Source organism: Electrophorus electricus, chromosome 6 (genome assembly GCF_041902795.1).
Source record: "Electrophorus electricus isolate QZ-2024a chromosome 6, ASM4190279v1, whole genome shotgun sequence".
Lineage (NCBI taxonomy): Eukaryota > Metazoa > Chordata > Actinopteri > Gymnotiformes > Gymnotidae > Electrophorus > Electrophorus electricus.
The window spans coordinates 6808331-6827427 of record NC_137502.1 but is presented as its reverse complement, the minus strand read 5'-3'; the positions used below and the strand labels follow the sequence as shown (position 1 = coordinate 6827427).

Sequence of the window (19097 nt, the reverse complement as noted above, 5' to 3'; positions counted from 1 at the left end):
GAATAACTACAGATATGCAGTATGACAAAACGCAGGACTTTAAAATACTCCAACTTTCTGTGCAGCATTGATACTAAAAAGGATTTGATATTTTTTTTATTTGATTTTTTTTTTGCAAGATAATCCTGTGATTTAAATGTTTGTTCAGAATTTCAATTCTAGAACTCTTTCATGTGACTTGTCAACAGGGTAATTTGTGTCCACATAAATAATAAACATTTACAATATTTCAGCATTATGTATTCCTGTATTTAAGACCAAATTCAATCTTGAAAAGTCTGCAGGTGGTGGTGGACTCTGGCATCTTATTTTAATATTGCACTTTTGTATTTTACTCAATTTGAAATTTTTTGCTTGTTCTTTTTAGATAACATTTGTGATCGTTTTTCTGATATTTTCATTAAAATCCATAGCTACTTTACATTTCTTTGTAAAGTACTTTAAATTGCCTTGTATATTAATTTTGCTACATATGTAAACTTTTGTTGTGCTTTCAGTCTTTAATATTTCCACAGTAAATCAATAAATGATAGAATACTGCCTCCTAAAAATACACTGTCCACTGAGATTGATGAGAAATAAACAAATCAAATAACATGACAAAATAATATTTATTTCCAATTTAAAGGGGTTTCCAATTTAAAGGGAAAATGAGTGGTTAGCCTACATATAACAGTCCTCAACACTGAACTAACAAACAGGTGTGGTTTTCTACAGCTTCCTGATTGCTCTGAACGACTACTATTCTGGTATGGAGAACAAATTGCCTTCATGTAGCATTCTATAACGCATTTAACTAAAATGTTTTCATAAGGATTTTATCCATAAAAAACAATGACAACAATAACAATACACACAAAAATATTAACAAACACATCAAACTAGATCTATTATTGCTTAAAATATGTAGCTCAAAGGGAGGGCACAAATAAACCAAACAAAAGAAAAAGCAAGCTCTGTACATTATACATCCAAACTTTGATTCAATGTGATTTTTTTTCATTTTTCAAAATCATCCAAAAAAAGAAAGATATGGAGACCTTGAGAGACCTTCTCTCTGTCCCAAAGCAAAATAAAAGCTCATTATGTTGGCTTACAAGAGTCCATCCAGTGTCCCATAAAAACAAACAAACAAACAAACAAAAAAAAAAAACGAGTGGTTCTTCCAAAAACAACAACAAAAAAAGACAGAAAGAGAAACACATGGAAAGACTCTGTGTAGGCTCAATATAGGCTCTGTGCAGTCTCTTTGTAAGCTCTATGTAGGCTCTGTTTGTCCTGCCATGCAAGTTCACTAAAGCCATTGAGCAACGGAGACGCTGGGCCTTCGTGCCTGTGAGTGCAACTCCCTTCATTGGCTGTCGATGTTCAGGGAAAAGGTTTAAGTGAATACTGGTCATGTAAGCAAGCAATAGGAACCATTCATAGTCACTTGTTTCACAGGAGCGCAAGGAGTAGGAACACCAGTGGATGTCCACAAACTGCAGTCCAGGTTCCATGTAATCATGTGCCATGGACGCCCTCAAAAGCCCCCACAAGGTGTCTAGGTGGGACGCTCCTGCTCGTCCACTTCCAATTTGGTTCTTCTTAGATTGCTTTTCATTTTAACAAATTCAGGGGTGTTCTCCTGCTCCTCTTCAATCTTATGCTGCTCAAGTTCCAGCTAAAGATAAAGAAAAATGCAAATCAATGCACATGCCTACTATGTTTCACACTATATTCCACATGTACAAGCATCTGTGTGTACCTGCTCAAGTTTCTGCTGTCTCTTCATGAGCTCAATCTCTAGATCTGATCGTTTCTGGTGAGCTTCCTGCTCCTCTTTCTGAGCCTTCAGCACCTGCTCTCTCTTCCTCTTCTCCATCACCTTTTGGAGCTCTGGCTTGTTCTGTGGAGACAGTCCCCTATGGGCCAGAAACAAGCAAAGAAAAACATCAGATGTGAAACATGCTCCAAAGACATTGTATTAGGCTACACAATTCCAAAAAAAAAACCACAATCCAACAACTCCAACAAATTATGAATCCTCTGTGCGTCACCATGTTAACCCTGTCCCAACAATACCGTTTCAGTTTGCAATTTTGATCAGGGCACACACTGAGTAATGGAGCAAATATTAATCCTCAAAGTTATGCAATATCGAGACCATTCCTTTTATAAAGGTCATTTGTCCCACAGCCAGTAATCTCTTTGCCTGTTTGGGAAAGAGAGACTAAGGTCTTCAACTATGAAACATTTACTTTCAAAGTTTACAGAGCTTTTTGGTGAGCTGACAGCTTCACTATTTCTTTTCAATTTTATTGAACTGTGAAACAGCAGGCTTGTCTCTGTGAACTGGAGACCACAGCGAGCTAAAGAAACACGGCTGATTCTGACAGACGTGAAAGAGCCTTGAACTCAGCCTTCTCTACACAGGAGTTGATGGTATTAGTGATCTTTTGTGTAACAGCCAGTAACCCATTTTTAAATATTTTGGATATGGCAATGTATGTAAAAAGAAGAACCAGAAACTAATATATTTAAAAAGGAAGGTAAGAACTATGAAGCATTTGAAATGCATTGTCTCCATGCTTGGTCTGATCTTAGGAAGCCCTCATGGAAATAGAATCACAGAATCTGGCTTTGAAACGATGCTCTGCTAAAACTGAGGAGGTGGGGAAAGCAGGGCAGAAATCAAACAGTGTTTGTTTGGTTACATAGTGTGGATCTGCAGTGGAACTAGAGTTGTGCAGTGGTAGATCAGTGGTTAAGGTATCAGTCTTGTAAATCGGTTGACGGTTCAAGCCCCACCGCTGTAAAGTTACCACTGTTGGACCCCTGAGCAAGGCCCTTAACGCTAAATTGCTCAAAATTGTACTCAGCGATGATTGTAAAGTTGCTTTGGATAAAAACGTCTGGTAAATGTAGGGAGACGCACATTTCCAGCCTGGACCAAGTTCATATACAACAGATAATATACTGATATGCAATATATAAACTGCAGGATATTGTACATTAAATGCAAATATGAAGAGAGAAATTATCAGAACAACCCAGCAAAGAGGATCTATTGTGCTACACTAGATCTCCTGGTACCTGATTTAAGAGTCTCCAAATGCCTTTTGCGTTGTCCAATAAAATATCCTCGTTTTCCTGTTGCATTTCCAAATCCTCCACAGAACTGACTATAACTGACGTAACTATATCAGTATTAGACAATATTTCATCATGATATGAAGTTTTTAATTTATGACAGAAATGCAGACTATCAGGCATTTTAAAAAGAGCCCAGCAGCTTTATGAGTGCAATGGCCTGCACAGCTGCAAAGGCGGCGTCACTGTGGCTGCGTAGCCACGTCATGCAGCCCCTGCTTATGCAAGAGTGCAGACAGAAAGAACACAGCCACAGTCATGGTCTCCTACACATCAACTCATCTCCTCTAAGCACGCAAATCAGAGAGTTGGACCACTATACAAGGCAATGATGGAACACACACACACACACACACACACACACACACACTTTATTTAATAAAACATGTGCAGTTCACCTCAAAGGACTGACCCCATAGTCTGACCCTAACAACACATCCCTCTCCATATGGTTGGACCCTAACCCAACATGTTAGGCTTTTAAATACCTTCATACCAGGTATGCAGTACGTGACACTATTTGTGTTAAAGAAAACAATATTTAAATACAGTGCTGCTGGTGACAGAAGACTTCTGTCATAGACCATAGATTTAGCAAACCTTGCTGGAGGATCCGATGACACTGCCGCATTAGATATCAACACATCAGAACAAAGATGATGTGGTTGGTGGCAGCAGTCAAATAAAATCATGTGGCCAATAAACCGCTTTTGTAGTTGGAAGAGGTGATCTCAAGATAAAGGTATATTTGGTAATATTTTCATGATTCCCCATCTAGTGCTATTTAAAAGCTGCATTTCATTTTGAACACCAAAAATGATTATTATTATTTATGAAAGTAATTATGAGGTTTACCTTTTTGTATAAACATTCCGTTCATACGAGATGAAGAATCAAATTGCTTTGTAGTCCTCAAATTAACCAGTTTATGCTCCATAGAGCAGGTTCCCCACATAGAGGTGACAATGTTTATGTTTTCAACAGTTTTAGTATTGAATGTCAGACATCCAGGTCAATAGGTGTCAGTAAAATTGCTGTTTCACAATATGAATCACTGTAAAAATGACTGATTTGCTACGAGACCTATAGCACAAAAATGACTAATTTGAAAGAAATTGCAGTAGCCATTATGGGATCATCTGAGAGAAAACAGGTTACCGGCGTGGAAGGTATTTCTAGGGAAACGCAAAGATGGCTCCTTGGTGAGTCTAAACGATCACCCTTTGTTTCAACACCACCACTACATGTTGCACAAAACACACAATGTATCTGCATAATGCAGCATAATCCTGATCCAGCACAGCACCCTTTATGGTTACTACTGCCTTCTTTCCTGCCCAGAAATCAGAACAGAAAAAAAATCTGCTGGGAAACTCCAGAATTCTTAGTTCTCTTCAGGTGGATTTTATAGACAAACTGAGCCACCTGAAGCTTGAAGGCTGGTGCACATCACAGCGCTGTACTGCTGTGGAGAGCACACCATCTCCTTATTCTAAAGTATAAAATAAACATTAAGGTTTGATTGTAGATGCTCAGTAAACAGTGCAGGGGGCAGTGGTAGGTGGTTATGGTATTTGGCTCGTAATCAAAAGGTTGCCAGTTCAAGTTGCCACTGTTGGGCCCCTGAGCAAGACCCTCAACTCTCAATTGCTCAAGTTGTATTCAGTCATAAATTAAGTTGCTTTGGATAAAAGTGTCAGCTAAAGACCACAAATGTAAACAACGAGTGTTGAGGTTTATTATATTAACCAACCCCACCCTGTTATAAAGGGCACCACTGCCATAACCCAACGTCAGCAACACAACACTGATACTGGCTGGAGGAATGAGGAAGCTATGAGAATAAACAATAGGGAATGTCGTGGAAATAGAGATGAGCGAGTGAGGGCTGGTCTGTAGTAGCCCTAAAGCAATGGTTATAGTTAAACATAACAAAAATGAAAAGCTTTAAATGAGAACTAATTAGAAGGAGAGGAGGTGTGGTGGAGAGGCTTGCGATGTCTGGAGCGTCACCTCTTCTGATTCATAAGGAGCTCTCGGTGTAGATCTTGATGGTTCCTGGATGTCTTTACTGGGTTGATGAGTTTCTTGGGCTTAATGAGCTCATCACAGTCGCCGTCCATGTAGTCTGGTTCTGCCATAACGCTCTGCACACAAGACAACCCTTCCGCCAACTCCGACTGCTCCAGGCCTGACAGAGAGGGAGACGTCCAGAATAAAACCATTCTACATAAACATTTCACATGAAGACATCAGTGCAATATCATTTTTAAAACATAAAATTAACATATGCACGTACAGAGTGTGGCAAACGACAATTACTGAGAAGGAAAAACTGCGTAGTCAGTGTTCTCTCTTTTAAGAGAGACAACACTCATATCACCAATACATGACATTAAAAGTATTTTCATTAACAAAATAACTATGCAAACATTGCAGGTCAGAATTGAGTGAGCTTGTGGAACGATACTAAGAAGGAAAACAAAACTGGCACAAGCATGTTCTGGATCCGAGTCGAAGAGGAAACTGCCCGTCTTATCTCTTATTTTATTTTCCATATAAATCACAGCCTGCTTGTATGTGACAGTTATTTCTCGTGGAGACTGTTAAAACTATGAAAACCATTAGCTGAGCAGTGAAAAACACTGAAATGGTGAAAAGCAATCAACGTCAGATCTGGCACACTTGCATGTTCACAAAGCCGGAAAATCATCCGTTAAAACCAGAGAATCCCACGTAAATCATTTTAAAGCCCTTACCTTGTAGAAAAGGAAACACTGCGTATCTAAACACGGTGGCCATCGCGGCTTCTAATTTAAAGTGAGCAGAAGTTTCGGCCAGGATGAAGAGACCAGCTAGGAGAGACAAAGCCTACACGAAATATTTCCCACTACTGTGAACCTCCTCAGCGTAATATCACTTATCACATAACCGCCCACCTCAGCCTAGACACGCCGACAATCCTTTAATAACTGCGACACGCATGAAACGTACAACGTAATGAAACAGCACGCCATACTTTCCTCTCGCTAAGATAAACGACTGCGCGAAGCAAACATTTTCAATAAGAGTGATGATAAGGCTACTGCACAATAGCCTATAACCCACACTGGATGTCTATTCTGAAAACACCACATAGTCTTTGGTTTAATATGACCTGTTGAACAAAACACGTATAATTAGTTTCGTTTTTTATATACAAGCAGATATAGTTATGTGTATGTTACGCGAGATACCAGATCGTGGCGAGCGGTAAATGTATTTGTTCGGTAAAGAGACGTAACGTCACATTTTATTCACTAGAGGTCGCCACGAAACATTAACATCATAATCCTCAAAAAAGAAGAGGGCTGCAATGAGACAACAAATACAATTTGATAACCAAGGTGTAAGCGAATTTTAGAGTGAGGTGTATGAATATGCGGGAATTATCCAAAACATATCAGAGCCATTACACAAAAGCCATTGCAGAAGCCGCTGAACCGTTGGACTCCGTTTTTCCAACACATTCATTTTTACAAAACTTTTTAAAAACAAAAATAGATGTTCTGAATAACCTAAATGAAACACGACATTATCCTGATTTATTCAGTAACACCACCTGCCTTATAACCAGGTAGTAGCTTGAGATTTCTTCTGTTCAATTTGAAATACATTTCACACCAGCTTTGTTTCTTTGCTCACAAACACATACATATTGACACTCACGCTTTGCAACCCCACCCTCTATCCACACACACACACACACACACACACTCTACCCCATACCCTCCCTTAGGCTAGTTACTTGCATCTTAAAAGTAGGCCAGAACTTAAATCTCACACAAGCACAAACAAACCTTGGAGCCTACTATCTAAGGTACTTCTTTATGAGGACCTGTGGACATGAGTGTGTGAGTCTGTGTAAAGAGATTTTAGAGAACAGGCCAGGGAAACCATAAACAACGATAGGTTCACAAACACGCACCACTTCCGTAGTTATCTGACCACTTCATGGCTATAGTGTACATTGATCATAACACAGGTGTGCTTCAGATTAATTTCCATCATCGATACATGGCTCAGGTATATGTGAGAATCATGTATATAATAGGCTTAGGTATATGTAAGAGGATTTGTATTTTATGTCCCTTAAGTATCAGTGGCCAAGCCAGAGCTGTATATCATAGACAACTTCCTCCACACAGTGAGAAAGACTACAGGTCCCGATAACGGGAACAGGGCAGCAGAATCTGAATTGGTCCTGAGAACTCTGTGTTCCCAGAGCTGTTTCACCCAGGAGGAAAAGGACACATGAGGTGCAATACCAGTGGAGAAGATGGAGAGGAGGTGGAAAAGGCATGGAGGGTGGAGAAGACATGGGGGAGGAGGGCTGTCTGTTTCCTAGGTACTTGGGAACACCACAGACAGGCAGAGTGATGGAGGAGTTGAAGGAGCACCTAGCAATCTATTACACCATCTGACCCTCCACCTTTCTCTGTGGGCCCTTCTCCACCCACTAGAAGAGCATGTTAGTCCAGCCACTCTCTATTAAAGTCCCTTCACTGCCATCATACGTCTGATACTCTCATTCCTGATTCACACACACGTCCCATTTGCATTTGGAGAGAAATCATATTAATTTCCATCAGACAGAATTTTACAATCCACAAAGTCAAAAGCTTCCCATGGAAAGAACAACAGTAACAAAGCAAGAGAAAATTTCCCCCTGGGGGTAAGATTTCAGATCTTACTATCTTCTAAAGGCTATTTGACAGTAGGGCAAAATCAATTCTGCCAAATTAAGTAAGCAGTCAAGTTCAAAATAAAGCAATCTGACCTGTTTCAGGTGGATTCCTTATAATGAAACCTACATTTCAAAGGCAGACCATGAGAACTCTTTAGAAAAACCTCCATTTTCCAGCACGCCCGCACGCCCACACGCCCGCCCACACGCCCGCCCACACACACCATCTGTGGCAGTTTAGTCCACCTGGACATTCCCCCTTATATTGTTTCTGGTCCAGTAGAGGAGAGCTCTAATTTAGGGGTACGTGTTTGAAGTAGGTCAGAAAGACAGAGGACTGCACCTCAGGATCTCACTGACAACACTGTAGTGAATAAAAGGAATGACTAAAATAATACAACCTACATTAATGGAACTATAGACTGACAACAAGCAGTCATGCCACACTGTTCAGTCAGCACATTGTCATAGTCTCTTTGAGCTCTCCTTCACTACAGCATTAAATGGCATCAGAACCACAGGAAGCACTGTTTTGAAGATGTGGAATGTATATCGATATCACATTTTGACCACAGTGACACAATCCATTTGTCCAGATCCTTTTGAGCAAAAATCTGTAGTTTTGGACTCCTCTGTGTTAAAGTGGCAATCTTGCCAAGAGCATTGTCTTCTACCAGAATGTACTTCACAAGTTTATAATATGAAAGTAAGAACCTGCAGCAGTGAAAAATAAAACATTACGATGATCGTTTTTTTCTTTGTTTATGGATAAGCAATGGTAACCTTGTCCTGACAGTTCTGCCACTGTATGTCAAAAACATAGATGTGACATGCCTAGGATAATGTCACAGTTCATTTTGATTTCATACCGTAATGTCCTAATTTTCTGTCACAATTCACTGTGATGTAATATCGAAGTTCACTGTGATGTCACATTGTAACATCACTGTTTACTGAAAGAGCATCACCTCAAAAGAGTCAGTAAATCTGTAAATCAGATCAGTTTAGCTAACATAGCTTAGTAGGAAAGAATTTCTGTAAATAGCATCAGTGTGCTGGAGTGGGATCAGGTCTGCTCTCATCCTGCAGTGTGCTTATGCATCTGGGAGAAAGAATACATTTATGACTGTTCTTGACAAAAGAAAAGTGTGTTCGTTAATACATATCAGAGTATTTTATAACATGTTAATTTTAAAATATCAAAGTTTTTTGTAATGTTACAAAATATTACATATTTTAATACAATCCTTTCAAGAGTGTGGCTCCTTGAAATACAGTGGCAAATGCATTCATTGCAAATGGTCACTGGGGTCTTGATTAGAACTGTGGCAATTAACACTTTATGGTGCAGCAACATCTGATTTCTTCAGCAAAAGAAAAACAAGAGAAGAAGCAGTTAAACCGAGGCAGGAGTGAGACACAACTGGAGTTAGTTAAGGCACAGTAGCAGTTAGACAGTTGAAGTTAGACACAGTAGCAGGTAGTTGAGATGCTGTAGCAGTTAAGACATGTGCTATGCTGCTGGTGCTGCACTGCTGATACAATGGCGTGTTGCAACATGCACTACTATGGGGACATATATAAATAACAGAATGAAATACGGAAGGAAAGACAGTAACACTGAACTGTCGCTATTTTGTGGTTAACAGTTGCTCCAGAAGTGTGTAGTGGTCGGCGGGGGGTGGGGGCGGTGATCTGCACATGAAAATGGGCAAACACCATAGTAGAAAAGGTCAGCATAGCAGAGTGTGATTCAGTGTGCTGTGGTCTGTCCATACAAAAAGGTAAAGAAAAACGTGTATCAAAAGGAAAATCCCATTTCACTGGCATTTAAAACAAGCTCAAAGATGTTCTTTTTCATTTAAAGGAGAGATGCTGACAGACAGCATGTTCTCATCACTGAAAATGTCCTCAGACACATTTTTCCATGCAAACATAAGCTCAAAAAGACAAGATATGAAACGTTCACTCATTTTCACAAGCAGACCTTATCAGGTGTGTGATGTGCTAACAATAACCGCGATATAGCTGCTTCCTGTTGCAAAAAAATACAAAAGTCAGCCACCACCAATGCCTCAACCAACGCCTCCATCTCTGAACAGAACCTCACGTACTTCAGCAATGTCTGCATACCAGGGGAACAACGTGGTGAAGTAAAAGGCACTTCCTATCTATGTTCACGAACCCTACAAACACTGATGACTTAGGAAATTCTGATGTGTGTGTGTGTGTGCGCGCGCGCGCGTGCATGTGTGTTTGTGTGTTTGTGCGTGAAGCATGTCTGCGCCCTGTGTGACTCATTCAGGCTGACTAAAACACTAGTTTGTCACAGTTACAGAATGTGATAAACCTGCAGGCTTTTTCTGTTGTGTTTCTACAGGCACATAAGACAAAATAATACACAAACCCGAAGAAACCTCGACCCTCCGACCTCAATGACTACCGCCCTGTCGCCCTCACATCAGTCGTGATGAAGTGCTTTGAAAAGCTAGTCAGAGACTTCATCACATCTTCACTGCCAGCCTCCACGGACCCACTGCAGTTTGCATACCGCCACAACCGCTCCACTGACGATGCGATTGCACATCTGCTCCACACTACACCTAGTCACCTGGACGAAGGGAGGGGAAATTATGTTAAAATGCTATTTGTCGACTACAGTTCAGCATTTAACACTATCATTCCCTCGCTACTCACTACTAAGTTGGGAGATCTAGGACTGCATACATCCCTGTGCGACTGGATCTCCAACTTCCTAACAGACAGACCACAATCAGTACGGGTGGGCAACTGCGCCTCATCCACCCTCACCCTCAGCACTGGAGCTCCTCAGGGTTGTGTCCTAAGCCCCCTGCTCTACTCACTGTACACCTACGACTGCACAGCCACTTCCAGCTCTAACATCATTGTCAAGTTTGCTGATGACACCGTTGTCGTGGGTCTGATCTCGGACAACGACGAGAGGGCCTACCTGGAGGAGATTAAACACCTGGAAAACTGGTGCCAGGAAAATAATCTCCTCCTAAACGTCAGTAAGACAAAGGAGCTGATCATGGATTGCAGCAAGAAGCAGGAGCGGCACTACCAACCTGTGAGGATCAGTGGAACCACAGTGGAGAGAGTAGATAGTTTCAGGTACCTTGGTGTTCACATCTCGCAGGACCTGTCCTGGTCCCGCCATACCAGCTCCCTGGCAAAGAAGGCTCGTCAGCGTCTTTACCACCTCAGACGCCTAAGGGACTTCAGACTGCCCTCCAAGGTACTGCGGAACTTCTACACCTGCACTATCGAGAGCATCCTCACGGGGAACATCACAGTCTGGTTTGGAAATAGCACCAAGCAGGACAGACAAGCACTCCAAAGGGTAGTGCGTTCAGCAGAGCGCATCACTCACTCGGAACTTCCTGACCTGCAGACCACCTACTACAAGCGGTGCCAAACCAAGGCCAGGAAAATTGTGAAGGACCCCACCCATCCCAACAATAGACTCTTCTCTCTGTTGAGGTCAGGGAGGGGCTTCCGCTCCCTGAAGGCCAAGACAGAGAGGCTGAAGAGGAGCTTCTTCCCACAGGCCATTCGGGCCCTGAATCAGGGAAACTGATAAACTGTGGGGACCACCACCACCACCACGTAACATGACTGTATATCTGTACATCTGTATATATAGATTTAGATTTATACTCAATTAACCTGTTACAACAACTGTAGATATGGTACTATACAATGGATCTGTACATTCTGTAGATTGTGTACATATATACTCAACCATATACATTGTACATTGTGTATATAATCATAATATACATATATTGTACATACATTGTTAATATATTTTTGTACATACATAGAATATATATATTTATCTGTATATATATTTTTTTCTCTATGCACCCCTGGTTCTCTTCCTCAGTTTGGACAGAGCACTCTCCACCATTTCACTGCGTGTTGTACTGTGTATGACTATGTATGTGACAAATAAACCAAACTTGAACTTGAAACTTGAAACCTCCATATATACCCACACACACACAAACATACACATGTATTTGGATATGTATTTCATACTTGCAGTTATGCCTTTGGTAACAAAATACAGCTCAGTATTTTATGCAATGAGTGATGTGTGTGTTTTATAATGCAGTACACGTTTGTCACTCTATATCACTACACACACTGTGGCTGTTTGGGACACCCCTGTTTATATGGGTTCAGAGCTCTGTTGCAGGTCAGCGGTCAGAGGACATGCCACCTGTTCAAGGAAGGTCATGTGTGTGCTTGTGCAAGAGAGGGTGTGTGTAGCAGCTGTGTGCCATGGAACAAAGGCTGCAGTATAGCAATGCTATATGCTCTTAATATGTGGCCAGCACCTGTTACATCACAAGTGAAGTATAAGGGACTTTAACAAGGTGTGTGTGTGTGTGTGTGTGTGTGTGTGTAAGAGAGAGAGAGATAGGTGCTACAGAGTGTGGGGATTAGGATCCCCTTTTTGTTTATTGTAATAATAAATCCCTAAATTGTGTAGTTTGTTTATTGCTATTATTAAAAGTGATTCGAATCACGTCACTGCACTATAAGACCCATGCTGCGTCACCATGAGATCTGAGATGCACACGGTCAAAGAGAGACCGTGCCCTCACTCATGCCCTCATAAGCACACCTTCGCTCCTGCCTCTCACTGGCTCTGTGTCACAGTAAAGGAGATTAGTTGGCATCAGCAGCACAGCATGTTCACAGCCACTGCCATTATCCAGATAGTGTGAATAAGCCATGAGAGACTACTGACCTGCAATGACCACTACCACCACCACCACTAGACACACACACACACACACACACACACACACACACTTTCATGGCCCTGCTTGTAATTTCCTTATGTCTTTATTTAGATTAATTTAGAATCTGACAATAAGCAAGAGGTTGTGAAGGGCAGGTTTACTCTGTCGCACACACAATTTGTGTTTCCTCACTGAGTGTTACTGGATTGAATCAAACTTCTTTTAGTTATTTCTGCATAAGCGTTCCTGTGTGGGCGCTCCCTGGCTTTCTGGAGTATAAAGAAATGAGGGAAAAGAGACTGAATGACAGAATGGTGTGGTGAAGGAGGGGAGGGGAGGGTTGGAGGGGGACACGGCCATGCCTCTTTGTTCAATATCAGCTTCCTGACTGGCAAAAAAAGAGAAAAAAAAAATCAATGGGAGTAGTAGAGATTTAGGCTGCCATTGGTCTGGTGACAGATTTACAGACAGCTGTCCATGACAGAATTACTCTATGGCTCACACACACACTCACACACACACTCACACACACACACCTATTCCTCAACAGTTTATTAGAGCATGAAGGCATGTAAAATCTAGACATCTTGTATGGATAAAGAAGTGCAAAATAACATATTACTCATTTTCCACTAGCTGTTTTACTTAAATTCAATTATTAAATTATTTTCTCCAGCTATGCAAATCAGATTATCTGACTCAGAGAGTACATAAGCTTTCCATCCCATCTCCCATGGACACAGTACAGTTTACATTAGTCCGTATAAAATGTCCTACACCTTCGGCAGAAATCAAGTATTCCAGTCGTCAACTGATGACCCATCTGACCAAACAACACATCCACCATCACCCCTCAGCTCCACCCCCTTGTTCCATTCCCAGCTTCACCACTCGCCTGTACTCCACCATAACTCCACCCCCACCCCTAGCTGCACTGCCTGTGCTTTTCTCAGATGCCTGGCAGCACTGGTCGGGCAGCGTGGCACTGTGAGCCACAGGCGGCACTTCTTTGTTCAGGGAAGAACAAAAACAACAGTGCTACACCTTTGTTTAAGACAGTGCTGCTCCTTTAACACACTGCTACACCTTTAACACGCTGCTACACCTTTGTTTAAGACAGTGCTGCTCCTTTAAGACACTGCTACTCCTTTGTTTAAGATAGTGCTACGCCTTTAACACACTGCTACACCTTTAACATGCTGCTACACCTTTGTTTAAGACAGTGTTACAGTGCTTTGTTTAAAATGGTGTTACAGTTTTATTTAAAACAGTGCTCCACATTTGTTTAACACACTGCTACAGTGCAACACTGCTTGTTTGAAACAGTACAATCAGCTCAGTGTACACTGGACTAAAATTCTCAATTTCATTGTTTTCCAATCATTAAACTCACTCATCACAGTATAATTTTTATATTATGAAAGTAGGTTTTTATTTTCAATTGGGGGCATCATCTTCCACCCAGATATTTTTCAGATACTTGCAAAGACACGTCCATTAAATCCTTAAAATAATCTCTGGTGTTGTTTTGATCATGTGAATGTCGGTATAGTGACCTGACACAGTCGGACAGTTAATGCCTGTATGTGTGTGTTTGTGTAACTGCAAGACTCCAGGCTAAGGCGCTTTACGTTGTCATTCCAAAATACACTAAGTGTGATTAATTGACATCTTACCTCATCCTTTGTATGCATGTGTGTGTAGCTTGGCATGTTTCTGCTACATGAAGGACAGAGAGGAACGTTTCAGATCTGATACGTTTTCATAAACCAATTACCATCCACATGAGTACCTATCCACACCCCCTTCTCACAATATTATCCAATAAAAGCACCGGAGGTGATGGAACAAAACAACTCAGCATGACTGTCATCAAGTCCCTGGATGATGATGTCACAATAGAAAGCCATGGCAACAGGAAACAAAGAACAAACACGTGTCTTATGCTGTATGATTTCAGAACAACAACAGAGCGTTTCTACCAGGCTTCACTGCCTAACTGTAAACACAGTTTACAGATCAGTTAATCATTAACACAGAGTGAGAAAAAAAGAGCAAAGCATGAGGACAGAATGAATATAAGCCAACAGAGGAAGCAGGAAACAAACACAAGCTCCACTACAGAGAGAACACACACACACACACAACTACAGGGAACAACAGTGTATGGCACATACACATACAATGCACAAATCCATACCCTCAAAGACATAAAACTAATACAAAAGTTTAATAACACATAAATATGTTTTGGGAAGTCATTTCTTCTTCTCTGGAATCAAGATAAGCACAATAAGCACTGTAAGCACAGGCATACCTATACCTACACCTACCCACACAAAAACATGCCATGTACACAAAAAGTCATCTGCAGCCTGGTAGCCTATTGACTCATGCAGCAGTTTGTGCAGTGGGGCGCCGAAGAATAAAGCCAAGACTTTAGAGATGAGAAGTCAGACGTCAGAAGTGTTCAACTGCACAACCAGTTACGCCAAACTGCATCTTTTCACACAGTCCACCTGATTTGAGTCACTGCATCTGCCGCTCTTTATGAAAATCAACTAAACGAAAATTTAGGACGCACATTAAATGATCACTCCAGCACGCTACGTCTTCACATGCAGGGTACATACAGACCTCAGTGACAGTCACAGCGCTCATAAGACTCATCTAAGACTCACAAGGAACCTCCTCATTTCACAAACTAATACTAATATACAAATAAGACTTAGTCCATTGCAAGCAACTGTCAAAGACAAAAAGCAGAAGGCATTGGGACGAATCAACATGCTAGTGATTAAAAGTTTGCACAACATCTGAAGAAGATCTAGGCCTGATGGAATGCCTGTCATATACAGATACACACATGTACAGTACAATGAAATGCTTCTTTCCGCATATCCCAGCATCTTTGGAAGCTGGGGTCATGTCAGGTTTTTACACGTGTCAGTCGTTTTTGCATCCTATGTGCCAAGATGTGAAGGATAAAAAAAGTAGTGAGATGAATATTGGCATAACTGTGTTCTCGTTTAGAGGTCAAGACTCAAACACATGGAGACCAGTATCCACTACCCAACTGTCCCACACGGATCCGGCTCTCCCAGAACAACATCACATCATCTTTTGGAAAAGGAAATGAGCTCTCTCTCTCAATCGTGTGCTCACTTTCTTTTTTTCTTATTGTTCTCCCTCATAAACACACAGAAAGACAAAGAAAAAGAGAAAGAAACAAGGGGACACAGGAGACAGGAAAGAGTTCCACAGCATTGGAGGGGGTGGGGGAACTGGTTCAAAGATCAAAAAACAGATGTAAGGCGTTTGACAAAATACTCTCCAAACAGCAAACACATGTGGTCAGATTCTGCCTCATCTTACTTTCTTCTCGAATGGAGAACTCACTCTGGTATGCTACACTCTCGCTCAGTCACTTGAACTCTACTGGCAAAATGTTACCATCTCATGTCCTTTTGAGAGCTATGCTGTACTCAGATGCTTGGCAGTGGAATGTTTTTTAAGATCTGTGATTTTCCTGCACTGTTTTTTAAAGTACATCAAGCCAATATTACACTTTTTTTTGTTTTACCTTTCTACAGTACGCTGTTACTTTACACTGTTACTTTATTGCCAGGCTCCAATAGTAGACAGGTAGTCTACATTTTATACTTTGGCAATTAATGAAGCCTAAATATCAGAGAGCTATTTGTAGACAAATGGAAAGACAACTCACACACATGCATGCTCACATAGTTGTCAGGTTGTCAAGCACTGCAACAGACATAATACAACTTGACAAATTCCATGTTGTTGAAGTCACTGCATCTAGCGCTGCATCTCTGGGTCTACTGAGCTAAACTGAACTTTAAACATCTCAGTTCGGCAGATACTCCCTCATAGTATGCAAATCTGGCTAATCTGTCATTTAGGCCTAAACACGTCTGTGAGTATTACATCAGATTAAAGGGTAACCGCGACCCAACTGATTTTGGAGCGTTCTGAACATAATTCCGAATATTTCAATAATTTAATTATTTGCATTATAAAAAAAAAAGACCAGTCAAAAGCTTGGAATACTCATGTCCACGACAGTGTAACAACTGCAGGTTAACATCAATAACATAACTTAAAGTAGAAATACTGACTTTCATGGACCGTTTTGTTTGCATTGCTCTAGTTACAACAATACTCTTCGAACAAAAGACTGGGTTGTTGTTTTACTTGTTACTGTCCGAGCAAAAACGGGAGAGTGATGTAATATTTTGAAATAAAACGCCACCGTGGGACGTGTGAGCGATCTTCAGCAACAACAGAGGTCCCGCACGCGGTGCCCAAGATAATAGATGCGCTTTCGACATACGCCTCTCATAAAAAAACGACTTAATACTCACCTCAAAATTACTTTAAAGGACACTTCTCCGACAAACTATTTCAAACGGATCGTACGAGAAGACGCTGGAAACACATTAGCCGATTTTTTCTATCACTTCTCCGTTAAGGTGTGTCTGCAAATCTCTCCTGGAAACAGTTCAATAGTAGACAAGACCGATAGAAAATGTAAATTAATACTCGGGGGCGTGGCCAATATGAACGAACGTTTGACTCACACACAAGACTCCGCCCATCTCTTTCATGCGTTTACATGGCAGGGAGACCCCCGACATTGGACTGGGCGGAAACGGTGGGAGGGGCGTGCGTGGCTCCGGCTCACACAAAGCAGGAGACAGCCTTACATCCCACGATCCATGGATCTGTGTCCCGTTATTGTGTTTTCCAGCTTTTACAACGCTTGTCGTGATTTTAGGATAATTATCGTTTCTGTGCTGCTGCAGATTTAGCATCACTGCACGCATGTGCATGTATGTGAAGGGTGGGCGCATAGATGGGAATGTGTCGGGTTGTAAGGCACTGTAAGAGTCTCGCGACATTTTCGGTACATACGGCTAGTATCAGTGAGACTCTGGCGGTCTCCGTTGAGTGCGCGTGACGCGAATGGAGACCAAGCTGCGCGGAGAATATAGATGTGTCATGCACTTAGCTAAAGGCAGGCTTTCCAGTAAGTGACGTATTGAGCTGAGGGCAGACAGAGAGAGAGAGAGAGAGAGAGAGAGAGAGAGAGAGAGAGAGAGAGAGAGAGAGAGAGAGAGAGAGAGAGAGAGAGAGAGAGAGAGAGAGAGAGAGAGAGAGAGAGAGAGAGAGAGAGAGAGAGAGAGAGAGAATTGCTCTAGTGAGAAAAAGGAAGGATGCAACAAGTTCAACAAGTTTGTTTTACAGCTGCGCTATTATAGAGTCGCGTGTGGAAAAAGAAGCAATGACGAAGACTTGGATTTTCTCTCTCCACACATACACATACACAAACACTCTCTCTCTCTCTCTCTCTCTCTCTCTCTAGCTCTCTCTCTCTCTCTCTCATTATGGCCTGCATTCCACAGTCCCATCTCATGTGTGCAGTACTGTAGCAAGCAAGAGCACTATAAAGTTCTATGACTACTGAAGGGTGAGTCATAGCTATGAGAAATCTAAAGGCTACCCTGAAGTTCAGCCCCAGCCCAACATTCAGGAAACAGATGTGGCCTGTATATGGGGACAGAGGAGGGTCTAACGTTCAGAGCTGACGAGAATCGGACGGAATCGGACAATCCCCAGAGATCCTGTTAATACTAAAGAATCCCAATGATGAAAAATTCAAGGCAAAAACTCGATTGAATTTCCTGTCAATGGAATCTCTATTTACAGTTATTTATTTTGTGTTAAATTACAAGTTCTATTTGGATAAGGGTTTTCTATCCATAAAATCTTTCTTCCCTTTACAAGTAACATTATCCATGACAGTACTGTTCTAGACTCAACTGTTGTAGTCAACTGTTGCATGATGCACAAGCACAGTCCGTGTGAAGAGATGACCGTGTCTGTAAGAATCTGTGTTAAGTGTCTGTAACAGATGTGCTCCTCAAGAATAGTCTGACAACCTAAAATAGAAGAACCAAAGGCAAATCCACATACTAAAGAATGAGCCTACAGAAACTGCTATGATAACATGATCTTGCAGTTATGACATGTGGCATCCGAAATCACAGCCACCACAACTTTGCATTAGGTTAATTGATGTCCTATGTCAGCCCAGCTCCAGCTGGAAACTGAGTTTTGCTTGCCTGCTGTATGAGGGGGCCCTGGGTTCCAAATAACTACTACAAAATTGTTTTCCTATCTAACAGGAAATGACAGTTATCTGAAACCATGGTGATGGTTTTGACTTCCCTTTTGTGGTGCTCACTGTTTGTTTGTTTTTTATTACTGACATGAAACCCAATGTTAGATAATATTATAGTAACATACTGAATAATATATAAAACTAGATTAGATTAGACAACTAGATTATATTAGATAGATTGGATTATATTGTGTGTCCATTCAGGATTTTACATGCAGCTTCCTTTAAGTTTGTAGTGTTTTTTGCCCAATCTGAG

The 19097-nt window shown here is 41.3% G+C and overlaps 1 protein-coding gene across 2 annotated transcripts; it reads right to left on the bottom strand.

Moving 5' to 3' along the window:
• Positions 1 to 592: 592 nt before the first annotated feature.
• On the bottom strand, positions 593 to 17179 carry fam107b (family with sequence similarity 107 member B). Of its 2 annotated transcripts, none has more exons than XM_026999533.3 (4): positions 17022 to 17179; positions 5146 to 5323; positions 1748 to 1904; positions 593 to 1663 (listed from the first exon to the last, which is right to left on the bottom strand). In XM_026999533.3, exons 2-4 carry the CDS (start codon positions 5271 to 5273, stop codon positions 1544 to 1546), a joined length of 405 nt encoding a protein of 134 aa, XP_026855334.1. In that variant the 5' UTR covers positions 5274 to 5323; positions 17022 to 17179; the 3' UTR covers positions 593 to 1543. The 2 variants fall into 2 exon arrangements, with proteins under 2 accessions (XP_026855334.1, XP_026855333.2); XM_026999532.3 differs by lacking the exon at positions 17022 to 17179 and adding an exon at positions 5892 to 8048.
• Between the last annotated feature and the right edge of the window lie 1918 nt (positions 17180 to 19097).

Excerpts from the sequence above, each read along its gene's own strand:
- fam107b (XM_026999532.3), bottom strand. The coding sequence starts at position 5,934 with ATGGCCACCGTGTTTAGATACGCAGTGTTTCCTTTTCTACAAG. Across the intron at positions 5,324-5,891 it reads AGTGTTTCCTTTTCTACAAG|GCCTGGAGCAGTCGGAGTTG; the intron begins GTAAGGGCTTTA and ends CCTCTCTGTCAG. Across the intron at positions 1,664-1,747 it reads GACAGCAGAAACTTGAGCAG|CTGGAACTTGAGCAGCATAA; the intron begins GTACACACAGAT and ends CTTTATCTTTAG.